This window comes from Oxyura jamaicensis, chromosome 3, assembly GCF_011077185.1.
Source record: "Oxyura jamaicensis isolate SHBP4307 breed ruddy duck chromosome 3, BPBGC_Ojam_1.0, whole genome shotgun sequence".
In the NCBI taxonomy this organism is placed as follows: domain Eukaryota; kingdom Metazoa; phylum Chordata; class Aves; order Anseriformes; family Anatidae; genus Oxyura; species Oxyura jamaicensis.
This window is the reverse complement of record NC_048895.1, coordinates 66,837,683-66,863,519: the sequence shown is the minus strand read 5'-3', so window position 1 is coordinate 66,863,519 and position 25,837 is coordinate 66,837,683. Positions and strand designations below refer to the sequence as shown.

Here is a 25,837-nt window from a genome sequence, read left to right as displayed (position 1 = left end):
CAGCCCGTATTAACTTGACATTGAAGGGGAGTCGACATTGCCTGGCTACGTTGGGCTACGGTGACCTGTGGTGCTTCAGGCAGGCAGGATTTCTGTTTACCTTAACTGCTTTTCAGTACGACCAGTCATGCATTCCTGCTAACTGAAAAATAATAATTAAAAACACATGCCCTTTCTGATCCCTGGTTTTCCCCGTGGTTCCAGACACAGAGTTGCGTCACCATGCTACGTATATATGTGTATATATGTATATATATATAACTTTTTGCCCTGCGTGACCAGTTCTGGGACAACCACTTGTTCCAAAGTTGATGAATCTTTCCGCAGCTCAAACTAATTATCGCAACACCTCTTCCTACCATTTTGTGCCAACTTAGTCTTTTATAAAGTCCAACCTATAACCTCTCCAGTTAGCATCTGACAAGGAACAGCAGCAGCAGTTCCTAGAAAAGCAGCACGGACTTTACAAGCAACTCTGCTCTAAAATCCTTTCATTACACACTGAAGTAGCATTTTTGCTGCCAATGCCCTGGTTTTAAACAAGAACTACTGCCAGGAAGAGAGCCTGGTCAGCTGATGATGAGGCAGAAAAACAGATCACCGGAGGAACGCTGGGTGGGTGTTGGGAAGATCTTGGACGATTCGTTCCTTGCCTCCGGCCACTGGTCCAGCTTTGGTCCCTTCCACTTTATGCCACATATTGGACAAACGACAGCAATGAAGAAATCAATTTTGTAACAAAATTTATTTTTGCTCTGTGGATACAAATCCCAAACATCAACAAACAAATTCCAGTGGAAAAATACCAGTCATTAACAATGAAAACTTTTATTATTATTTAATAAATAGAACTTTGGCATTCAAAATTCTAGCTGTAAACCCTACTTTAAAAAAAATTACAAAAAGAGGCGAGAACAACAAGCCTAAAGCTGAGCCAGCCAGTGGCTCCTTTACTTTTTACAATGAACACATTTGGATTAAGTCATGACAACTCTATTTACATATGAGGTATTCTGAGCGGTTCAAAAATTGAACCCAATTTACAAGACTACCAGTCTGCAGAGACTGATCCAGTACATATGTCAGCTGTGCTTTTAAAAGATAGCTCCAGACACTCCTCCCCATTGAACTAACGATAGACTGTAATTAATATATACAAAATAAACACATTATGGTTTGAGTTTCCTGCTCACACTTCATATTCAAGGAAGCTGCATACTACAACCAGCCTAACGTTCAAAGTGTACACCTAGTACCTATTTCGAGTACTTGCGCTTCTAGATATTATGCAAGAGTTCTTACTACAGAAGTCTAGAAACAAAATACAGGCAGGTAAGAGGAAAACAAGGTGCAGTCATCAGCATTCTAACAAGTTATCTGAAGTTCAAAGGGAATATACACTTACATCAGGCAAAAAAGGCACAAAGGTATGCAGCTGTGGAATTAATATTGCTAGCGAGCTACTGGAATAAAATAATCCCTTTCAGTACTAACACTGACTTGTTTGCAGCCTATGAATGCAGATTAATTCTGAAGATCTTTCCCCACTCCTGACAGGACTCGTTACACCAGCGGGAAGAGCCCAACTCCACCTGCAACCCCACCTACGTAACCAGCAGCAACAGGGACCAAAACTCAGCACATGCTGACAGACTGCAGCGTGCCGCTGCTACCAGTGCTAGGGCAGCAGGTCGTGGAGGAAGGGTTTTTCTTTCTTTCTTTTCTTCCTTGTGCTCTTACCCTGCAAGAAAAATATCTGCAACAACAGGCAGGTAGTGAGGGCAAAGGAAGGGAAGAACCCTTTTGAAGTGAAAAGGACAAAACTTCAGCTCCTGCCATCATTTCAGAGCCACTGGCAGTCTCAAATGTTGAAGCCTGAGTGGGTGGTGACAGCAATCTCAGCAACTTCACAGAACTATCGCACTATAAAGCTGCACAGCTGAGGCTGGGAACTTAAATCACGTTTACACAATCGAGCTGCATTACTTCTATATAGTAAATACACAGCATCACCTATAGCTTGTCCCAAGACTTTCCAAGTCTTTTTCCAAATACATTCTTGAATACAGTAGTTACTGTAAATATCTTCTAAAAGGACTGTATAAATTCCACCTGGAACTATACAAAAAAGCCACTGTACAAATTTGCTAGCAGACAGACCGGTACAGTATTCTTTCATTAGCAGTTGGTTTTCAGCCCTTGAGATTGTCTACCAGCTACAGCAAAAAGTTGTCATGACTAAATCTAAGCGATTCCAATGTTAACATTCATTAATCAGCTGCGTATTAAATATGCTGAATGAGACCACACACACTACATTTTAACCGATTAAACTGTCATGCATATCTTAGACAAAGCTTATTCCATTTAGAGGCATCTATAAACTGATGCATATATAGTAATTGCTACTCCTACAACAGGCCAAATTTTCAGAAATCAAAGCAAAATACTAGATAGCACTCTAGATACTCAGTCGGTAGCCTGTATCTTTGGCTCAAACGTCCATCATTTACCTCCCTACTTTAATCTGACTGAGACAGGTAAACTCAGTTGTGATGTTGTTGTTTGTTTGTTTTCTATCAAGTGCTTTAAAGTTAACGTGAATATTACAGGCTCCCTACAAACGTATTAAAATGCAAGATTACAGCATTGCAATGCAAGTATTGCAAATAAAATGGGACCTCCTTCCCGAGGGACTTTCATCTAATACTTACAGAGCAGAAAAGCTCCAGAAGTGAAGTGCTTTGAAAATATTAAATTACTGATCTCGAATCTGCTGTACAGTATCACCATTTAACAGCGGGGACAGTGGAGCCACACCAGTCAAGCGACCAGTAATAGGACACAGTGACTCAAAAAAACTCCTGTTCCTAGTTGCCCTACTAAACTTGCTTCTTATTTCCACAAAATTCAGAAAAAAATGTGTTGCGTGGTAATTTTTGCAGGTACATTTCCATCTAAGGAAATAATAACATGCTACTTAGGTATTTAGCCTCTCCGTGATACTTCTCATTTATTATCTGAAATCCTGCCGTTGAATTTCTGACACAGGAGAGCAGCCGTAGACTGGGGGCTATTCCTTCATGGCAGGGCCCAAACCAATGAACTGTGTGAAAGGAATTAAGCCGAGGCCCTTGTCACAGAACCCATACTGTCAGAGGCACGGGTAGCTGGGCAAACCTATTTGTGCAAAGCTCCTTGTTTTCAGTTTTGCACTAGTATAAAAGTACACCTTCAAAACTATAGAAAGAGCAGCGTATAGAAATCTAAAATAAAATTGCCTTTCTTTTTTCTTACCTGACAGTAAAAGACACTACGCAATTTCACTGGAGATTTCATCTAGACAACGTTTCAGTGCTGACAGGAGCTGGACCAGTCAGAGCAATCTATCTGAAAATGCCACACAGCAATAATACAAATTGAATGCTATTTTTTCACAGATTAGTTCACGGCAGGTTCATGATAGAGAAAAAACATCAAATAAATAAGTCCATATAGTTAAAAAAAAAAAAAAAAAGGAAATCACTGAATTATAAAAACATTAACTGTGTAACAATGAACAGAAAGCAGAACATCAAGTTAAATTTAGTTAACTGCAGTCTATGTTGCTATAACCATTTTTTCTATTAACATAGATATAATCAGAAAACTGAAGATGCTGACCCTTTTGCTATAAAAATGTTCCCCTAGAATTTGCTTTGCTCTAACCGCTGTCTTTTCTAAGCGATTTCTGCTGTTCTCCACACTACAGGTGAGCACACTGTGACCTGTGCTGTAGTCACTTGAAACTTCCTTTTAATGGCTGATGCTGATGTACTTTTTAAATAATGTGATTTGAGAGTGGTTTTGCTCCTTATGATTTCTTGCTTCCTTCAGTTAAATAGCATTTTACATCATGCACAACTGTTCGGCTATCTTTCAGTAATGTTCCAGGAAATTGGAAGTGTTAATATTTCATCTGTCCCACAGCAGTGAAATAGCACTGCCAAGTGACACTCACTGAATAAACTATGGAACATGATCTTTTTTTTTTTTTTCTTTTAAGAAGTGTAATCTCTTCCTACGGAAAGGGAGAAATCAAGAATTACCAAACAACGTGGAAAATTTTGCAGCCCTCAGATAACACAGAATTTAATACTGATAAAGGGAAATATCCTGTTCTGAGCCCTGGCTTTGACAAGCACCAAGCACTCATTTTGTAGCTGTGGCAGAAAATGGTTGAAGTTGTTCACAACCTTGTCAGAGGTCTTTAGGGACACAGGTACAGACCAGCCACATTTTCAAATGGAGATGACGGAAAGAAAAGGTAAGTGTGGTATGAACGCTACAATACAGTCTATCCTTTTTTTCAGACAGCCACATACTACATGCTGCGGTTTCCTGCCTCCCAGCTTCTTGGGTTTGTTACAGACTTCATATTATTGAAACTTCTCAAAGTAACGTGATAGTGCTTAAAACAATTTGATAGTGGTAAATTTTATGGACTTCAGGTGCGTAGAGGAGTTGAAACTTGATTTTCTTCCACTGTTTGGAAAACAAGCCAGTCATACATTACTAAAACCAATGTATTTCCTGTATCAAAGTCGTTAGGCAATTTGAAGAGCAGCTAATGCTCGTAGCATTGTTCAGATTGCAATTCCTATAGTGAAATGAAGTTGCAGAACCCATCTTTACCACTTACAGCTACAGGTGTCCCTTGACCCTCTGCGCTGATTTCAGAATACAGGCAATACCATTCAAACCCTTGAAGGAGGGAAGGACTGAGAGTAGCAGCAGCATGGCTGTTCTGATGCTCTGATTCCAGGAACTAGTTGAAGCAATAAAATGAGTCCTAATGGAAGAAACAGAGTCCAACTGAAACATTCTTCACAGCTTGTTCCTACATTCAGTAGTTTGGAGAAAAGATTTCTTGTAGTTTGTACCACTCTATTCCAACCATGACTCTCCCCATCTCACCCGACTCCCGAGATTAAATACGCACGATCCTCACAGAGATGCATGTGCAGCGCTATTTGCAATCTTCCAATATGGCTCCTGAATAGAAATGCAAAGACCTGGGACACAGCAGCATTTAATAAGTCATTTGCTACCAGATGAAATGTTGTCATTGAGTAATACAATTGTCCCCCATGTCCTGAGCATAACGGTCTGACATTATAGTTCTTAATTCATCGATATCCTTTCGTAACTGACAAACGTCCGAGAGCTTCTTCGAAAGAGTCTCTGTGCTGTGGTAGTTTTCATTCTCTTCAGCTGAACAGCTCAGTGCTACAAAAAGCAAAACCCAAGGTTAAACCTCTAACAACTGTGCTCTGAGTACTTAAACTGGTCAGCCCCTCTTGAAATAAGGGGAGGTCACTTTTATTAACTCAAGACAAATCACGCTTCACTATGATGTAAGGCAACAAAACGAGGTACTGTGTGAACCTGAAGACAGTTGAGAGCCCACCCCTGCTTCGCTGAAAGACATGCTTTTCTGATCACACCAAGATCTAGGTTTGGTAAAGTCTAACGGCTCTCAACAATAGCAAAAAGAAAAAAAGAACAAAACTGGATAGAACAACCATTTTCTAGAGACTTTGGAAGTTTCTAGACACTCAGAAAAGAGGGGTAGGAGGGCTTGGGAAATGAGGCCAGCTAAGATTACAAGGTGGTACACTACAGGTAAGGTGCACTATACACCCTGCTGGCTGATGATGGTCTCATGGACTTGGAGACTTGGTATATGATGCACTGCCCGGCATTTCAGAGATTCCCAGTGCAGATGAACCTATGTGGTGTGTACAGGATGCCGTACTTCTACATCTCTACCTTGGTGAAGGTCCAGTTCAGCAACTGGTCTAACTCTAAATAACACTCAGAAAGCAATAGCATATGATATATCCATGTACAAAAATAAATAAATTATTAATCTTGTTAAGAGGGAAAACCCAGCACAAACTCACTACACTGGAGGTTTGCCTTACGGGCTTCAGGATGTGCTTTCCATCTCCTGGTTAACAGCTTAGGAGGTACACAAGACAGGATGTGCAATTAGCATTTCAGACGATGGAGTTGTCAGGCACTCAAACCTACATGCACAAACACCCACCTCCTCCCCCCAGGGACTGTTACTCTTCTACGTCCAAAGCACTAATAGGCACTGGAATGACATCACTTACATCTGATTCCCAGCAGTAAGGAAAGGTTAGGCTCCTTGCCCTGAGCTCTCTGGGTGAGAATACTGCACAGAGCTTTCAAGTCAAACAAGCAATGGGACATCTCCTTGAACAACTGGTCTGCTACAGGCATCTTCTCAGATACTGGCTGCCGGGACTGCTCCACCTGCCGTATCTGCTCCTTCAGAGAGGCATTCTCTTCCATCAGTCTTTGGTTCTTTGTGAAAAGAGGAAAAAAAGGGGCAAATTTGTCTACAGCATGTAGCGTAGCAGAAAGTTTCCTGTTTCAAACCACAAACACTATTAACTAAAACCATTCAGTTCCACGCACAGAAGAATAGTTTTGTACCCCTCCAAAGAATGGTAGACAGACAGCTTCTACACAGCTCTCTCTTGCGTGTTACCATTGCTCAGTGGCCTTCACCCTTAAAACTTTCACTTCTTGAGGTATGGATATACCATATTTCAGAACAGCATCTAACACAGTGAAGTAAGTATTTAGCTCATCAAGCCCTACCACATGGTATCATAATGGTTTTCTAAGTTTGTTCTTAATGGCTGTAGTCATGGATTGGATTTTTAGAGTTTTTACTTACTTCAGAGAAAGTTTTATTTAACTGCTCTATATTCCTTTCTTTTTCTTCAAGCTCATTTGCCATCTTCTGAACCATCCGCTTTTCTTGCAAAAGCTTCTCTTGCATAGACTAAATAGAATGAAAGCACAAATAATGATTTGACATTTTCATACTGCAGATTAGCACTGACAAAAAGTGTGTCCTAAATAGTTCTGAGGACTTGTTACTCATTGCTTTTGGATTACACCTTTGTGTTTTTTTTATTTTCTACTAGGTTCCACCTCATGATGTTCAACTGGACCCTAAGAGCTCTCAGGATATTATAGCTTAGTTGTTCCAAATATCAGTAAAAACCTTTAGATAAACAGTACCTGTTTATAAACAAAAAGACTACGTATGCAAAATATCACCCCAACATGGGATTCATGAAGTCTAAAATAACCATGTAATCTTGTTTTTTCTATCCAAATTATTTCACTTGAGATAAGCAGCAGATTAATGACAACTAAACTTCACTTGTGTACCTGCCAAGTTACTTGAAGACTTTTTTTGGCCTCTATTTTCCAGGAAAACTATGGCAGGAGTTCCTACAACCTTTCATAACACTGAATTTACCTCTTGAATCTTCTATACAGCTGAGAAAAAAAGGCTTTGATAGTTGATACAGAGTACCAGCCTCTTTAAAACCAGTCATACACAGGAGGAATCAGAAAAGCACACTACAATTTTCCTGTGCTGAAGTAACAACTACTGCAGGCCAAAAAGTAACTTTTTTTGTAGTTTATAGGGTCATTTTTAATGGATACAATAATATCAGCAAAAAGTTTCTAGGATGCTGCTATATTTAAGAATTGGAACTTTCCAGGTTTGATTTCCAGATGAGTCACAAGCAGCAGTAAGCCAACAACCCCTGCACAAGGAATCAGCTGCTGTCAATTCCCCAGTTTTCACCTACAGAGCTGAAACTGATGCATCAGGAGATATTTCTAAAGTAGATTTTTTTTTTCTGATGAATTCAGCATGACCACAGTTATCTTAGATGTCAAAAACACACATATTCACTCCACTATCTGGCTTTCAGATCTGTAGGTATGTCTTTCAAAGTCATCTGGCAAAATTCAGAAAAGGGAATATTCCAACCAGCTTACATGAATACTAGTAACAGTGTATACTAATTACATAAACTCCTGATGCTTTAGAACAAAGATCTTTTCAGCTTTCACAAGGAAAAATCCTCTTTTGTCATTGATGGTATTACTCACAGATCTGATGCTGTGCGACCACAGAGCATATAAAGTGTCTTCCCCATCCCTAGCTCAGCTCATTAATATGTAAAACCTGTTGCCCAATTTCAATTATAAGATGTAAATCCAATCCCATCATGCTCAAAATACAGCTGGAGCACTGGTGACAACAGTGCATGCTTTGGCACCGTTTTGATTGTAACCCTCCACAGAGTGGAACCAGAGACCGTGATGGGAGGAGGAGAAGGAACGTCTCATGAACCAATGGATCTCAGCTTACAGAATGACACTGCCTGAGAAGAATGTTTTCTCTTGAATTTCTGTAGTTAAAATTCTAAAGATTCATCTTCCAAAGCAGAGAACTCTCTTAAATGGAATTCTGTGTGGTAGCTTAAATAAAATACTACAGGAAGATCAAAGTCACTCTTCAGTAAAAGATTAAGTACAAGTTGCTGCACTATGACTCTGTAGCTTTATTCAAAGATAGAAAAGAAATCAAGCTCCCCACTTGAAAAAAAAGCACAGCAACTTGTGTCTAAGTTAGTTTTGGGGTCTCTGTAAGGCGATTAAGCTTTGGGAAAAAAGCCAAACTTACCCTTCCACAAACTACTCCTGAATGGTATGCAGAATGGAAATTTCATGGAACTGATCCCATGGATTGTAACCTGTAGGAGACCATCTCTATATGTGGACCTGCCCTATACCGCAGGGTGGAGGAGAAGCCATTTAATTGACCTGCCAGCTGTAAGAACGCTGCTGACAAGGAGGCATGGAGTAGTGAGGAGCAAGGCAGGGTCAGCAGGGAGTGGTATGCAGCCCTGACAAGGTTTCCTAGCACATTCAGCTGCACAGGCAATGAGGAAAAGCCAGTACTTTGTCTCTCCTTTTTCAAAAATGCAAAACAATGGTGCTAAAATTTACACATTTAATGTGGTCAAAAAAAAAAAAAACCAACTTTATTTTTGTCTAAGTAATAAGAATCATTAGGCAGAAACCCAGAAATGACTACTTGTTTTTAAAGCATTTTCACACACTTGATGTGCCTCTGTTCACCCATACCATGCCCCTAGCAAGGAAGTGCTCAAGTAGTGTGCATCCTAAAGATAAGCTCTGCTAGAAAGTGTAGCTTCATGCTACAGGGAAAGGGGAGGAAGAAAAAGAGCCCTGCTCCACGTCGAAGGAAACACTCTGGTCCGGGAGAGAGCAGGAAATAGCTCTGCTTGATGTATTTCCTTTGCTGTGCTTGAAGATGAGCGTAACCTGCAGTGGGTTTGAACAGACTTTTTAAATCTGTTTTCAACACTGTCTACTGAAAAAAATGGCCGTATTCGGTCAGACTGGAGGACCATTGAGCTCTGTCTGTGACGACAGCCAAACCGAAGATGCTCAGGAACAAGGAGGAGAACAGGACAACGCGGTAATGGTAGGTCCCCCAAATAACCCTCCCCCCTCCAGCTTCTGAGTATGTTGACATTTAACAGTCTTTGATGCATTTCTATCCAGGAGCAAGTTCAGGAACACCCTGAGCCAGCTCCGATACATGCTCTAGTAGAACCATATTCAACATCTGTGAAACATCTAGTAGAACATGTTTCACATCTGTGTCAACGACAGACATTAAAGGTTCGACCTTCCTTGGGGTGGGCACATGGTGGGGAAGGCATGCTCAGAAATATTACCTTCCCCAGAGCTTTACCTGCCACTAACCTTGCACAACTCTGTAGTTCATCCTTACTTTTCCCTTTGGCTTTCCAAAGGTACAATTTGGTGGCCTTATTCCCAGCCCTGGCACCGTTTGGGTTATTATGACTGACAGGATTGGCAGATGTACTTTGAGTAACACATGCACCACACAATCTGACTTCTATCCGTTTTGTACAAAAAATGCTATTTTTGCAATATCTAAATTAATCATGCAAGTTTTTATTGCTGTTTTTCAAAAAGCCACTCTCATCTGTAATTTTTGCCTTTTGGAAGATGTGCTTTACGTTCAGCATGACACCTTGTCAAGACCAACCATAACTTTAAGCCCTCACACTCAGGAGAACAAATCCACCAAGCCAAACCACACAAGGAAGAACAAAATCATTCCGTCATGATTATGAGCAAAGAGAAACTAGTACTGCTCGATACACTCTTGTCTGAAGCAGAATTTCTTTGTTTTCAGATTGCAAGTTAAGAACAATGAACTGAAATACGTTCTCAAGCACAGCCTTACGGTGTGGCAGAAGACAGGGCGCAAAGTAAGATCTCAGCTGAAGATAAATAATGTCTCCCGGCTGGTAAGAGATTTCAGTTTCTCATGAGCTAGTTTTCAATGCTTCCGAGGGAACAAATGAGGAAAGCAAGGAGGATCAAGGATACAATGAAACTACTGTAGTCCTACATGCAACTTGAAGGCTAACACCACGTCCAAATCTTATTTTCTGACCACATACAGAATACCTCAAAATGGGAAAGGTAAGAGAAGGTGCCACAACCACTCAGCATTTCCCAGCCTCAGCTCCCTAAAGCCATTTCAGACTATGCCATCTGTATAAACGTGCACAAAAATCAATAATGTTTTCAAAATCTCAAGACAAAGGTCATCACAAGAAAAAGACCAGAAAGTTTAGGAAATATGGAAAGATTTAGGGTGGCAAAAACACACAAAGGCAAGTTGTGTTTATTTGAACAGAAGACACTGAACTATGGAAAGGGACAGAGAAGCTGGGAATGGTTATGGAGTCCAGTTTGTGACCGTTATTCTTGAATTATGAAAGACATGAAACAACTTTATTTGCCTGTGTCATAATTTAATAGACGGTATGCTGCTCTATGAAAACAGCCATTTGATAAATTTTGTATGCTTCAAACTTGGGAGAGGCTAAATGATTGGTTTTGCTTTTCAATTAACAGATACAGATATAGTTAACAGATAACAGATAACAGATATAGTTAACAGATCTGTCACAACTTAAATCCCCCCCTACTGCTTCTCTACAGATGTATTTAATACGCTCTGGTTTAATTAAGCAAAAATATGGTTGTTAACAGACACCAGGCCTACTTTTTCATCTGCATAGTTCAAAAAGGGAGCAATTTCATAGGGGAAGACAATTTACTTTCAACAGCTGTAAGTCAGCAAACCTGGCTCCAGCGTGCAAAGTGCAAGTAAGAAGGCATATTCTCCTACCCAGCGTTACACAAGCAGCTTTGAATCTGCTATTTGGACTCCAGAGAAGCTCCACTTCAGAAGGAGGAGGCATTCAGCTGATTGTTTACTAACACTTTGTTGTTCTCCAAGCATAAAGTACACTGAGCCAAAGCAGAAGTACCCTCTTTACCCTCAAGGGAAAACCTCATTACTTCATTTTTGCTGCAGGGCATGGAAAGAAGAGATGTGGAGACAAATGCCAAACTGGAAGAAGAACACAGAAACTAGAATTTATTGAATTTGGCTTAAAATTTTAATGAAAACAGATTTTTTTTTGCCCATTTATTTTCTAGAGCAAGTCACACCTTCTTCCTTATAGCCTGTATAATGTTTCCTTTTCTCCACAACAAACACTGGTCACTAAGCACCTTTCAAGGATCAAGAGCCTGATGTGTTAATCTGATCCACAGTGCTGCCACTGACTCCTAGTAACCTCCGCTGTCTTGAAAGACCCTTGGCTGTAAGCTGGGGGCCCAAGATCCACCAAGAAAATGAAGATACCTAAGTGAGTGACATGTTAGCAACCATTTGAACAGGGACCTGCTTCAGCTCCACGGAATGTGAAGGGGTATGGTTTAGAAAGGCACCTGCCTTGCTAAGGATCTCAGCAGTGAAGCTCCTAACCAATGTCGCTTTTTATACTTCGGATCAGCATCTGAACACCAAAGTTTGACGGGAGGCTTCGCTGTTACAAAGGCAGATCTCAAGACTTGCAACAGGATGTTTTGATATTACATCTACTAAGCTAGATGAATATGGATGCTATACAGCAAGTTTTCTACTTTATAACAAGTAGCTGCCAAGTGTTAAACCATAGAAACTTCCATAATGAATACATTACAAGGCTGCAAGAGAATTCAAGTCAACTACAAAGCGTAAGATTACATTCTTGGCATTTCTGTCTTTGCCTCCTACATTGGAGGATAAAAGAACAAAATTTAATTTTAATAATGTCATCTTTATGAACTAAAAATGGGCAGAATAAATAACAGAATATATGCTCTTCCTTACCTGCATGTCTAAAATCAGTCCAGCTATCTGTTTTTGTTGATTGTCTATGACCTAGAATATAAAATTGAGTAATTTAAAATGCTTGAATCTCTTCAGCTCAGTTTGTAAAAAATCCAGTTATGGGTGTATAGCCATAGATTTTACATGGAATCTTTGAAAACGTAAATGACAAGAAATAGCTAACTCTCATACAACTGGAAATAAATGCAGAATAATTCCCTCAAACAGAAACAGACAGGTATTGAAGAGAAAACTTTTAGCTACAGATGTATAATTCGTTAGTGAGATATTGATTTCTGAAGTTAAAAAATATAAATACAGGATTCAAGGTTAAAGATGACACAAAAAGATAATTTGCAGACTAACCTTACTGGCTTTCTCGTTCTTTTCTTTGAGACATTCATTCTCACTCTGAAGTTGTTTTGTGTCCAACATGGGAAGGCGAATACCATCTTCCAGGCATTTTTCTACTTTCTGCTGCAAGCTGTCATTCAACATGAAAGAAAAAATGAGTATACTGACAGAAACCAAAAGGGCTGCGTGTTCTGGCAAAAAAAAAATCAGAAAGTTGCACCATCTTCCAACCAAAACTGTGAAACCATATCTAGCAGAATCCAGCCTAACGAATGAGCAAACAGTGGATGAATGATATAAAAATCCGCAACTACTGAAATTACTGTGGTGCTGGCTAGAACTGACTCATGCGGGAATGGTTTTATGTGTCAGATTCTGAGCTGCATGTTTCCAAAGGCATAGCTACAGCAGGACAGCGTAGTGAGAGGGCAGAGAGCAGCAAGGAAAGCCTTTGTGGTGTACACAGCTGCTCTGTGCTGCTGTGGGAGGTAGAGCCACCACCAGCATCCATCAGAGCAGTTTTTGAGCTTCTCCAAATTACGAGAGCCTTAAAATCTGGCTCTCCCACTGGTGCACGTATGACTCTAAGCAGAGTCCAGAACCGTAGGCTGCTGCGAGTACCGGTGGCCCATCCTCCAGGCCTGGCTTGTCAGGGAGGGGATGAAGCCACTTCTGCCAGCTGCTCCCATAGGAGAGCATGACCTTCAGGCCCTCTGCAGTTCAGCTCAAGCTCCTAGGTGTAGCCGGAGCTTTTACCTGCTCACCTTCACTCAGAAAGAAAATACATTTTATTAGCGTTCATGCTGCTGACTAATTTAGAAACCGGGGCCACTTCAGCTATTTGTAGGCTTTCAGAAAAGACAAAATGATCCCCCTCTAGATTATGAGGGCACGAAGAAAGAAGGCCTTTCATTGGTAAGACGGAAACAATGTGACAACAATTTGGCTGGCAAGGTGTCCCAACCAGCTTGCCTTTCATCATGGAAACACTTTCAGTCTGCTGTGGCATGCACGTTTACGCAATGGCGGGACACTGAACTGCAGTGACATCCCCATAAATTATTAAAAGTGATTCTCCCTACCCCTTGTTGTTTGTTTATTATTAAATAAGGATTTAATTATCTCCCCTGATCAATATCCCAATGTCTCATCTGGAATCTTCTCACAGCTATCTGTCCCACTGCTGTTTTCTTATGGTCAGTCACGCAAGTTCAATGACAGCAGATGAGCTAGAGCTAAATATCTCCGTGAAAATCCCCCAGCCTCAACAAAAAGGTAAGAAACAGCTTATTTAAATCTGTGACCCTTCCCTGATGTACCCTTCAGCCAATATGCATGGAGCTTTCCCACAGCTCGTGACAGTATTAGTTACTGAGTAGGAGTGCTGACAGCTTCTATACCATGCTCCCTTGCTGCACACGTTTACTCTGTCCTCTGCTGCCATTGAGGTGTTGTTGAACGTCTTTAGAAATGACAGTGAAGAATTTCTAGACAGACTCTCCTCCTTGACTTGATACAAATCCAATTTTGTTGGATTTTCTATTGCATTACTCTGTCATTCTGCACAGTAATATATTTATGCCCTAAGAGGTCATTAGCACTGTAATAGATTGTAGGAGCAAAAAATATCATGTCCTGACATGAGCTGGAAAGGACACCCATTTCAGGGCACAGTGGGGGCAGCTGCTCATACCTCTGCACCGTTGTGACCAGCTCTTTTTCTTTTTTCTTCTGACACACCAGTTGCAATTCTCTCTCTCTGCACTGAGATCGAGCCTCTCCAAGCTTCTTTTCCAACTCGGTCACAGTTTCTTGAAGTTGCTTGTTCTTCTCCTCTAGGACTTGCAGCTAACACAGATCACATTAGTCAGGCATGCTGCCACATTAGCAGAAGGGCTTGCAGCAGACCACAGCCTTGTGGTTACCTCCTGTATACAGGAGGTAACCCTTAAGCCCACTGCACTTAGATCTAAGTATGGGAAGCCCTAGTAGCTGCAGTGGTTCCTAATACTAAGCAGATGGGGAAAAACGTACAGTGAAACAGTAAAACATTTCACAACAGATATTATGGAGCTTATGTGTATTTTTAAGAAGTAAAGGCAGCTCCTTTCACCTTACCTGTTTAGTCTGACCTTCTATGTCATCCAGCGTTGGCAGGTCAGCCAGGTATTTTTCTAAGGTTTCAATTCGTCTCTGTTTTTCTTTGTTTTGCTCAGACTCTTTCTGGCATTTCTTTTTCAGGCTATTAATATATCGGTCTCTAGTTTTAAGCTAGAAGAAAGTAAGAGTACATGTTTTACAATTGCAATGGAAAATAAACCTGCTTTGGGACCAGAGGCTGGTCACTCTTCAGGAATTGTACTCTCAGCTGCACCTGTTGGTTACTGCAGAAAAAACAAAACCAAAGAATGATTAATCTCAGCAGCTCAAAGTCCCAGACGTACAAGTGACCTCCAACCACGGCTGCTTCACCTCTGCCTAGAACGCACCCATCTCCCTTGAGAACTGAAAACATTACAAATAAATGGTTAAAAAAATACATAATTGAGCCTGTTCATATTAGAATTAGAATAGTTTGGTTGGAAGGGATCCACAAAGGTCATTGGGTCCCATGGCATGACCACTTCAGGGCTAACCAAATTTAAAGGATGTTACTGTGGGCATTTATCCAAATACCTCTTGAACACTGATAGGCTTGGGGCATCAAGCACTTTGCTAAGAAGCCAGTTCCAGTACAAAAAATAATGAGGAAATATTTTAGTCCTTCCTCTTCCTTTGGCCTAGGAAAACAACATGAATCACAGAGACCTAAGAGCTTAACCCACCAAGAACCGCAGCCAAAAACCTGCATTTGATGCTGTCTGACAACCAGATCAAACAACATCAGAACAGAACAGCTGCTTTCTTAAAGCACCTTTTCTACAGGCATCTTCGTTGTCTGTCCATTTGCAAAAGGTTTTTTATATTGTATCATGTTTGTTTGGACCATGTTTGTCCTGGTACTTGGTTGCTTTATTACCTATGTGGAAAAAAAAGGCGGGGGGGGGAGATGGCAGGAAGAGGAGTATTTTACAGTCAGTATCTCTACTGCTTGAAACAACGTGTAGTAATCCTGAGATAAATACTTGTCATGGCAGTAAATACCAAATTTACTTTTATTTTGGTGCTTGAGACATCCACCTCACTGAGAAACGAATGTGTGACACTGTCAGTGTCAGAGGTCTGCGATGCAGCCTACAGCTTAAGTTGATAGTACCTGCAAAGTTTTTCCAGAAAAAGAGTCTTTTGAATAGACCAGAAAGTTGAGGACTGCCAAAAGTTCAGAAGTCTTTGCATGTTCATCATGACCTCAAAACCAACAAAGCTTTCAGGCTGCTTTGAGATCTTTCAGATTACACAAAGCCGAACTAAGCCCAACGCGCGTGTGTGCATACAAATGCGCACAGGTAAGCCCATGTTGCAGACTGCTTCAGAATTGCCAGCAGTCCGACTGCTCAGTGAGTGGATCACCTCCCTTTGTTTCCCACATACCACTAAGGATAACAGGTTGAACAGTCCAAATACTTCAGCACTTGGGTGACAAAGATTACATGGTTTCCAAAACACTCTTGCTCACTCTGCTGAGGAGAAATAAAAGCTGTGCTGTTTTTTGTTTATTTTTATTATATTTATTTTATTATTTCCTCCTTCATGCACATGATTTGTTGAAGCAGGAAGAAAATAGGAAAGTTCCCACCTCCTGGCAATTAAATATTAAAGTAAGCCATAGAAAACCTAAGGCAGAACGAGTACTACTACAGGCTATATCCGTGGTGCCTTAGAGGAGTCCTTCACAAGTAACCACAGCAGAAGGAACCAGCAGGGTACAGGAATCTGAACTGAATAATTTCTAGTCCAGCAATCCAGGTTACAGATTAAATGCTTCAGAACTAAAGTGAGGGCTGCAAAATCTGAAGATACCAAGAGGCACGCTTGTGCCTGGCAGAAGGAAAAGGAAGAACCCAGGCACTTGTGCGAGGACACTTGTGGATGACACTGCAGTCTCGACCTGAGCAGACTCCTTCAGCTCAGAAGCCACAGAGAGGTAACATGGCTGCTGATCTGCTGGCCCTGCTGCTTCTCAAAAGGAAAGCATCCAGTACATCCACCCTAACATGAAGAGTGACACAAGTGCTCTTGTAGCTCAGTGTCTTGTTTCCAACGGTGGCCATGAACAGATGTCTTCAGCAGGGAAAGAACAAGGAAAACACATTTTCCAGCCCCCAGTTGCTTTCAACTTGGGGGCTCTCCAGAGGCAGTTACGATTTCTGTGATTTTCTGATGGTATCTACCTTGTTGCCCTTCTCTGAACCTTCTCCAGTTCCAACACATCCTGTTTTTGTGATGAGGGAGACCTTCCTAGACCCCTCACCACCAATGACTGATGGCCAAGGAAATGGGAGTGTTCCTTTTATTTTCTTTCCTCCCACCTGCGCCGGAACAGTCACAGTTTGCCCCTTATTGTCCCATACTATCTACATACTGTATTTAAATGCTGCACATTTAAAATGCCAATAGAGGAAAAGATAATATGATTTGCAACTGTGGGTCAGACAGAGATACGTATGCCAGCTAACTTAACCTAAACTATTTGTTTCTTCAGGCATGCACTTACAAGCAAAGCTCATCTGAACATTAATTTACTTCAGCTTTCTAGCATTTCCCCGCTCCCTGGCCATATCTGGCTTTGGACTGAAAAACCTTATCCTCTCTGATGAGAGGAGCATTCACTCAGAAAATTCACCACAGCCAACAGCCACAATCCCTTTGATCAGTACAGAAATTGGATTTTTTGCCTCCTAATGTCTGGTCCCACTGACCACGGACACCCCAGGCTTTTGGGCTGTGGGTTCATCTCCCTGCAAGCACAGCAGAGGAACTGCAGTGAGGGCTGTCCCCAGGCTCCGCACCCAGCACGCTGCTCAGCCTCCCAGCTTGCTGCAGGACCACAACATGACTCTTTCCTCCCCCTGCAGTCTTCCCTCAAACTGGAGGACACTGAATTTATTACTCCAACACATGCTCTCCCTCCCTTTTTTTTTTTTTTTCTTGTTTAGAACCTTTTGTTCCGTGCAAAGAATGGGTGGGGTGGGTGTTACGGGAGAATCAGGACTCTGCAGTGAATCAGGCTCCTGGCTACCAACCATCCAGCTGACACAGGCACTGCTGCACATGTCCCCTCCACTGCCACCACTTCACAGCAGCAGTTCTGACACAGTGAGGAAGGAACACAAGCACCAGAAACACTAAAATAGACAGGAGGAAACAGAAGAATGCAATTTCTGTCCTTCCTGAACTTTACCCTTAGTGAAAAGCATACTGCAGGGTTTATCAGACACAAGACAACAGAATTCAAGATTAAATACATTTTTGCCCTTTCCTTCCTACCTGTCACTTCACTGTACCATACTGCTCCTGCCTCTTGAACCTGCATAAATATAATCTAAGTCCAGCAGTAAGGCCCAATGACCAAAGAAAAGGTAACAGTGACAATTCTCCCAAAACATTAGGAACCACTGATCAATGATGCATTCCTGCCTGCAAGAAAGGCAGGCTGTCAGGACATACAAAGCCACCCTGGGTTTTGGTTCAGCTTCCAAAGAAACCTCTTGCCATGACAGTTCCAACAACACAGCCGTCTAAGCCCCTTCCTTATCTCAGACTGAAGTCTACTCTGCATGTTTTAGGAAAGCTGCAGGAGAATCGTTTCTGCTGAGTAGGCACCTTCAGTGTGGTAAGTGCATCTCAAAGCACAAGGCCTGCTTCTACAGGCCATGTTAAAAATGATAATTTAATTTCCATGCTTTTCCAATGTTTTTAAACAATACTTTATTTACTGTAGTAAACATTCAACCCAAATAAATTCTTAGTGAAGGTGAGCAGCTTTTCTTCACAGCAAGTTTAATCAATAGATTGTTAAAGTTGTCATTACCAGGTCCGAAATACAGATTTTGATTGCCTTTTCTCCTGGTATCACTTCCAGGATGTATTCACTACAAGTTCTAGCACTATTAGCTTTTATCTAGCACTATTAACTTTTATCACAGAGAAAGTTTATTAACTTTTATCACAGAGAAAGTTTAGCTTCCTTTGAAAACAGCTCTGCAACCCACTAAGTTGCTTTCTTGCAAGCAAAACACACGCTCCTGTAACCATGTCAAGAGGAAATTTGGAACATGAAGGACACTTACTTTTTCTTCCATCTTCTTTTTCTCCTCGCTAGATTTGTTTGAAATTTGTTTTAGAAATTCATTGAGTTGTAATTCCTTATTCTCGGCTGCTGCAATCTTTCTTTCAAGCTCCTCCAGGTGGGATGTTGATCTTTCTGACACGTGAGGTTGCAGCGATGTGCCCTCATACTGTGGTTGCTTACAAAAAGAAAGAAAATCATGTAAATGAACATGCACATACCACTGCATACTTCAGCAGCAGAGCAGAAAACAATCCTGCATTTTTTTCCACTGTCAGGAAGGGTGGGGTTTGATTTTCAAGCATTAAAATATGTGCTAACAGCATGTATTTCAGGAATCTTCTGGAGACAAGAAAAAAAGCTGGACACTTCTTCCATTCACAACAGATGAAAATAAACGTTGTGGGATTATTTCTCCCTCAGATTTATGGAAGAGGTATGACTTCCCCTCCCAACCTCCCCCTCCACCCCCCTCCCCCAAAAACAAAGTCCATAGAAAAAATGTTTCACTGCCACTACATTACCATACTCTCCCCTAAAAAGAAAGCCACTGTATAAAATGGCTGTGAATATATTAAAGTAAAATATGCTCCAATCTCACAGCTCTTGCTAAAGCAGAACATTAGCCAACTAGTCAAACCTTAGAGCTACCACAGCTGAGCTAAGAAGGGTGCAGGGCTAGCCTGAGATTACAGCCACAACCAGACAGCAGGCCTCCTGCCTTCTGTTGTGTCTGTGAAAATCCTCCTCCCTTTTCATCTCATGCAGTTCAGTATTATTCTACCACTCCCACTGCCCACGGAGAGACAAGCACAAAATGGAAATCAACTGCATGTGGGATGAAAAAGGAGACGCATCCCATTAGTCTTTCAGTTTCAATATTCTTTTAATAACATAAACCGGTATCCTTAAAGAAATTAGAGAGAGAGCTTTTTAAATAATAGTATTCCTTCTGCAAAGCATTAGGAGAGATTAAAATCTCCATTAAAGGAGATTTTCATTTGTAAATTAATCTTATGGAAGGCAAACAAATCAGCCAGAAATCCTAAGAGCCATTATAAATTGTTTGTACTTTATAAATTATGAAAGATGAAAGCATCTGCTGTCTTATTTGAAGGGTAATATGGTACACTAATGTATGTTCACATCTCAGTTTCTGCAATATTTTTTTTTTTTCAAAATCTTAATCTAGACATTTTTTTACATATTTTTTAAAAAGAACTTCTGGAAGTACCAAAAGCCACATTCTAAGATCTCTGAAAAAGTTTCTACCCAACTTCTCACCAAGGTGCTACTTGGATTTCTTGCCTTTCTCAAAAAGAGATTCTCACCTGATGCACATCCGTGTTATTCCAGCTTGTGTTATTATTGTCACACTGCAGTATGTTAGCTGAGATCCTTGTACAGTGTTTGTGACAGAAATGATAACGTAATACAAGAGGGACAAAAAAGCTATTTCTCTGCATACCTGCCTGTAACATTCTTTTTTTGTGTGGCCTTTCAGATACCTGGAGGTGTTGAGATGGATTCTGTGTGCTACAGCACAAATCAGTATTAGTACAGATGTGCTCAGAGTTCAACATCTTCCCTTTCAGAGTAAATATTTCAGAGTAAATGTAATATCTCTCTATACTAAAATGTATATCCTTTTCAGATGACTTGTACAGAAGTACTCCGCCAGTCTCTTTGTTTTCTGACATCTCTTCCATCTCCTCTATCAACACGATCTCCCTAACTATTCCTTAGGGTATTTACTGCCTCCTTCTCCTTTTCAGAAAACCTTTCATCAGTTGTTTTCAGATACTCCCTTATCAAACAATTTATTTCCTAATATTTCCTTGCAGAGCTGTATTACATGCATGCTGTTAAAAACCCTCATTTTTGCACAGTGCTGCAAAGCCTCATTCTTCCCCTATTTTTATCAGATTTCAAAACAGGGAGGTACACACTTGTATTAACATAACTTAAATTTCTGCAGATCTAAACTAAACCACAATATTTACAGGATATTGTACTCTATGCAATTTGCAGCTATATAATGACAAAACCATCAAACATAAACGCTCTGTATTTTATCCTGCAGTAAATTGTGAGCATCCTTTTAAGTGGCAGTTACTGGGTAATGGAAAGCTTCACTAAAAGAAAAACATCCATCCTACCTGCAAATTAGTCATGTAAGGTTCTTCGCAGTTCACAAGATGGCTCAGTCTTGCATGTTGAGCTCGTAATTCATTCTCTCTTATCTTTTGATGTAAATTGTTAATCTGCTGCTTTTGCCTGTGATAAATAGATTTTATTTGAAAAGGAAGAGAATAGAACAGATTTTAAAGACACTGATCTTAAGACTTATACAGAATGCTGTAAAAATGCTATTCAACTTACTTTCTCTCTTCCACATTGCCAAATGAAGCAGTAACGAATACTCAATAGAATCAGATTAGGCATTTCATAATCCTGAATCTACTTTAGCTGTGGGCTTTTTTCCAAAGCAGCCAGACTGCTACTAGCCTAGTTTAACACTAGAACTGGAATCTCTTCAGGATATGAGCTATTAAACTGAAGTTGCCATGTACCTTTCATTTAGGCATACCTCAAATGGCCTGCATCCAGCTGGGAATCATACATTAATCTTTTATAAATACGCATTTGAAAACTCTACCACAGTTTTGTGGGAGCTGGAGAGCCGCTTCTGTTGTCATTTGCTCCTACAGCCAGAAACATAAACCAGAGAAAAGTATCTGGAAAGCAGAATGCAAATAAACAGAACTCCACTTCACTGGGGCTTCTCCTGCTCTGGCCCCTCTCTTTGTGAGAGCTGACTTTTGGAACAGTTTAAAAAGACACAGAAATCATGGGGAGCAGAAAGAAATTAAAAAGAAAAGGTGAATATACTAGTTGGACAGCATGGCTTTTTCCCTTGCATTATCTTTCTATTTACTCTGCTTAAGACCTTTTCAGTTACTTTACATAAGATATTTCCCACCCCTGCAGTAAAATACTGCACTGCAAACTAAGCCAGAATTAAACCTCCTACACCAGTCATTTGGCCAGTGTACAGCAGAAACAGTATCACTATTCTATCACTATTTAATTATATCATACATTATATCACTATTTAAATCATGACTGCATTTGACCTAGCATGACTGGATGGCAAATACGAGACAGGTCTCAACCCCAGCCCAAGTTACATGGGAGATAAGGACTCTGAGGTCTGCTGGGGAATGACTCCCTGGGGAGAGATGGGCACCTCAGTAAGTAACCGGACTAGAGTTTGCACCAGAAACACGTAACAACCTTCTCAATCAATTTACAAACAGCTTTCATTCATTCATGCCCTGTGAGGTTGTTGAGTCTCCCTCCTCGGAGAACTTCAGAATCTGCCTGGGCACAGTCCTTCCTGAGCAACCAGCCGTAGGTGGCCCTGCCTGAGCTGGGCATTGGACCAGACGGGCTCCAGAGGTCCCTTCCAGCCTTGGCCATTCTGTGAGTCTGTGTACTCCTTCAGTTCCATTTTTTTTTTTTTATTGTCTTTTTTACACTGGGAGAGCATAAAAGATGATGCATGTGCACAAAACACATCTTTTTAATGTTGCCCTATTTCTACACCTATAAAAAATTGTAACAAACGGCAAATCAGTACAAATAAGCCATGCTTCTGTGCGCCTTAAGACAATTCATTCAACATAATTCATATAACAGAGTAACTGAATGTAGTTGCATGACTCCACAGAAAGTTTTAAAATGCTGTGTATCACCACAGGTGATTATGAGGCTTCCCTTTAGCATTTTACTATCCAGATGGAAAAAGCATTTATGTGGCACTAAAAAACTCTCTACTCAGACTCTACTGTTCTGGTTGGTGTCTTTCTGTACCATGGCACTACAGACAAAAAGCTTCAAACTTCTTTTGGAAGAAGCAGATTTGAAGATCAGGAAAAAGAATATGCTCACAAGCCCATATAGGAGCTCAAGAGCTAGTGTAAGCATGTGAGAAAATATAAAGCCTTGCTGACTACTGTTGCATGCTTGATCACAGACACCAGGATCATTAACTATGAGTTGTCCTAACCTCTGAACAGAAGTCATTTTTCATTTTTTATTACCTTATTACTTACTAGATATAGCTATTAAAATACCTTTGCCCCATTTGTTTTAAAATTATTTATTCATTTGCCACTCATCCCTTGAAGACACTACATGATTTTCTCTTTGTGGCTCATCTTAGCAGCGCCTTCCTTAAAAGACAGGAATTCAATGGCCTGAACCAAACCCTACAGAGCGGGGTAAGCGTTTTTTAATATTTTTGAACCTCTAACCCCATTACCGTGTTTTCTTTCATAATCTTTTCCCTACCCTACCAAATCCATGCAGGAAAAAAGGTGAGACAAATTAATCCGTGATGAAACAGAGCTACGCTAGCAAAGAGTGTAACGGCTTTTCTTCTTTTTGCTCTGCAAAGCACGAAACTCTTCCCCCATCTGAAACCTGGCCAGCAAAACATGCCGTGCAAATGTCTCACGTCTGTGTGGATCCTGCACAGCTTCTTCGCATAACTGCCTCTCTCAAAATATCATTAACCTCATGGCACCCAGGAACAAAAATCCTGCAAACAGCCCAGCAGTCACAAGCCGAGTGAAAGATAAGCACCATAGAAACATATTTACTATTTACATACAGTCCTATAAGTCTTCAGAGGCTTCATACCAGATGCATTTTCTCCCTGATGTTCTCATATGCTAAGACAGTTTTAAGCCTCTGTCACCCCACAGCTGTTACTATTAATCCGCTGCATAACCACGGGCTGTAAGCGTTATTTAAAAGGAGTGTGGAGAAGTTCAAGCGCTCCCGCAAACACGGCCTGCGTGCTGCAGCATGGACAGTGTCCCCACAAGCCTCCCTATTACCAATCCGTCATGCTACTACTTCAAAAAAACCCAAACCATTCAGCACTCAGATGCTTTCGTATTTCTGACCAGGTATGCAGTGACAGTTGCTCTGGGTAGGCCACAAACATAAAAACAATCCTGAGCCGGAGAGATTTCACCTCGGGGCAGCAGGGCCGCCTCCCCTTGGAGGCTGTACCTCACGCGCGTCCCCCATGTTGGCGGCGGCCAGGCCAGAGCGGGCCGAAGCTCTCTGCATGTTTTGACCGACCTCGGCAAAGACACCCGAGCACAGCCAGGTTCGGTGGGAACACCATGTCCAATACCACAGAAATTACTCGCATTCACAAATTCCATTTTTCTATCATCAAGTGTTATGATTCTATGGTGATGGTTAAGTAAGTTATTGGCACGTTACATGAATACCGCAAAACTGAGGATTTCCTTAGTATTCCTTACTTCAATTGATGTTTCAGAAGAAAACGTCATTGAGAAATGTATAAACTTTAACTGTCCTATCCAATCAATTAATACAAACACGGCACTAACAACATTGTCTTCAGAAACACCACTGGCACAAATCTTTCCAGCTACCCTTCGAGGCATACAGGTGTCTCCAGGAATAGGGGGGTGCAGGAACAAAGTTCAAACCTTCGTTTAAACTAGCGAGAAGACTGTGGTACACAGAATACCACCTCAGTTGCGCACAGAAGAGTTCTGCAATGAAGATGCCAAAGACATCATATTGCTGTATTTTAGGTAAGTTGATTTTTCAGTTTTTTTTTCTTTTTTTTTTTTTCTCATTAGTAGCCTGCTTGTTCTATCCATATTTTCATTACTATTATTATTTTTATTCTACAAATTCTTCTGATAGCCTGGAGTTTCAACCTTTTCACCACCTTTTTTGAACTTCCAGCTATAATTTGTAGCTATCCTAAAACCAAATCCTCCCTACGTTGCTCCCAGATTTATTTGTTCAGATGGGGCTCAGCAGCAGTGACAGGTTATCCAAGACGTGGGATAAACTTGGTGGCTACGTGCTCTAACTTCCCCTATATCTTGTTTTTTTAGTCCCAATTCCCCCATGTTAGTTATTTACATGCTAGCTAGATTATTTACAGAAACCCTATCATGTTTGCAAAGTAATGACTTTGCCTGCTTTCCAGATCTTGGAAAATGCACACATCTTTTGTTCTCCCCCTTTTCTTTTCTTTTATTATTATTATTATTTTAACTTTTCCTCAATCAGCTTTTCTTTTTTATGCAAAATTGCAAGCCTTCAATCATGTTTCACTACAACAGACCAATGATACTTTGTAAGTTAGGGAAAAAGTCACAAACCTGTCATGACCGTTCATACAGTTGTCTCGCCTTTCCTGTGGAATTACCTACTACTGTCCTTCCACATACCACTGGCACTAGAGCCTAGGCTACCTGATCAAGATAATGATGATCTGTAATTATTTCCATGGAGCTTAAGGGGAATCATTCACCTTATCTGTCTGCCTGCCTGTTAGAAATACTTATATTCCCACACAGCTTTCTCTGTGTTGAGCCCAACAACTGAAATCAAAGCAAAGCACGTGGATCACCAGGAAGCTAAAATCCCACACTCAGACGACTGAAACTGATGAAGTGACACTCGCCTGCAAGCTTCGGGCACATCTCTGCAAATTGGCCTTGCTGCAGAAGAAAGCAAAGGCTCTGAATGTCACCACGTTTGGGGAGAAAGTCATTTCTGAGCATCACGCATATGAGAAGAGTGGTTCACTAAATCAGTCTGAAATGTCTCTCTTTCTGATGCTCAGAGGATGGGGGACAAAAGAAAACCCTAGAATATTTTCAAGCGATTATGCATCTAAAGGAACAAACCACTCTTTTTAAATCCCTCACAAACAGCAGAACAGTCCAACATCTATGCTCTTCTCTTATAATGAGTTCCATAGCATTAAGTGACTGTTTCTAGCTCACCTAAAGCCAGGTCTGTAAATCAGCAGCTCACTTTCAGTTGGTACATACAGGCTGCAAGAAGAAAATACACCAACACTGTGCTGCCCAGTCTGTAACGGGAGAGGCTCAGGCCCTCATCGGATCCTGGACCCCTTCCCACTCCCCCTCTCGTTCCCCAGAAGTCCCTGGCTCTGGTGGGGGGCTGCTCATTTTGTAGTCTCTCTGTCCTACGGA

At 41.0% G+C, this 25,837-nt stretch overlaps 1 protein-coding gene across 3 annotated transcripts in view; it reads right to left on the bottom strand.

The window, feature by feature from the left end:
* Positions 1-726: 726 nt before the first annotated feature.
* CEP85L (centrosomal protein 85 like) overlaps positions 727-25,837 on the bottom strand; it is a 146,643-nt gene continuing 121,532 nt past the window's right edge. For all 3 annotated transcript variants that reach the window (XM_035320491.1, XM_035320489.1, XM_035320492.1), the window contains 9 exons: positions 20,927-21,044; positions 18,769-18,945; positions 14,657-14,809; positions 14,232-14,386; positions 12,551-12,668; positions 12,185-12,235; positions 6,755-6,862; positions 6,162-6,375; positions 727-5,268 (listed from right to left, as the gene is read on the bottom strand). In XM_035320491.1, coding sequence (XP_035176382.1) covers positions 5,105-5,268; positions 6,162-6,375; positions 6,755-6,862; positions 12,185-12,235; positions 12,551-12,668; positions 14,232-14,386; positions 14,657-14,809; positions 18,769-18,945; positions 20,927-21,044 — 1,258 coding nt within the window. In that variant the 3' untranslated portion in view covers positions 727-5,104. The remainder of the gene's footprint in view (positions 5,269-6,161; positions 6,376-6,754; positions 6,863-12,184; positions 12,236-12,550; positions 12,669-14,231; positions 14,387-14,656; positions 14,810-18,768; positions 18,946-20,926; positions 21,045-25,837) is intronic.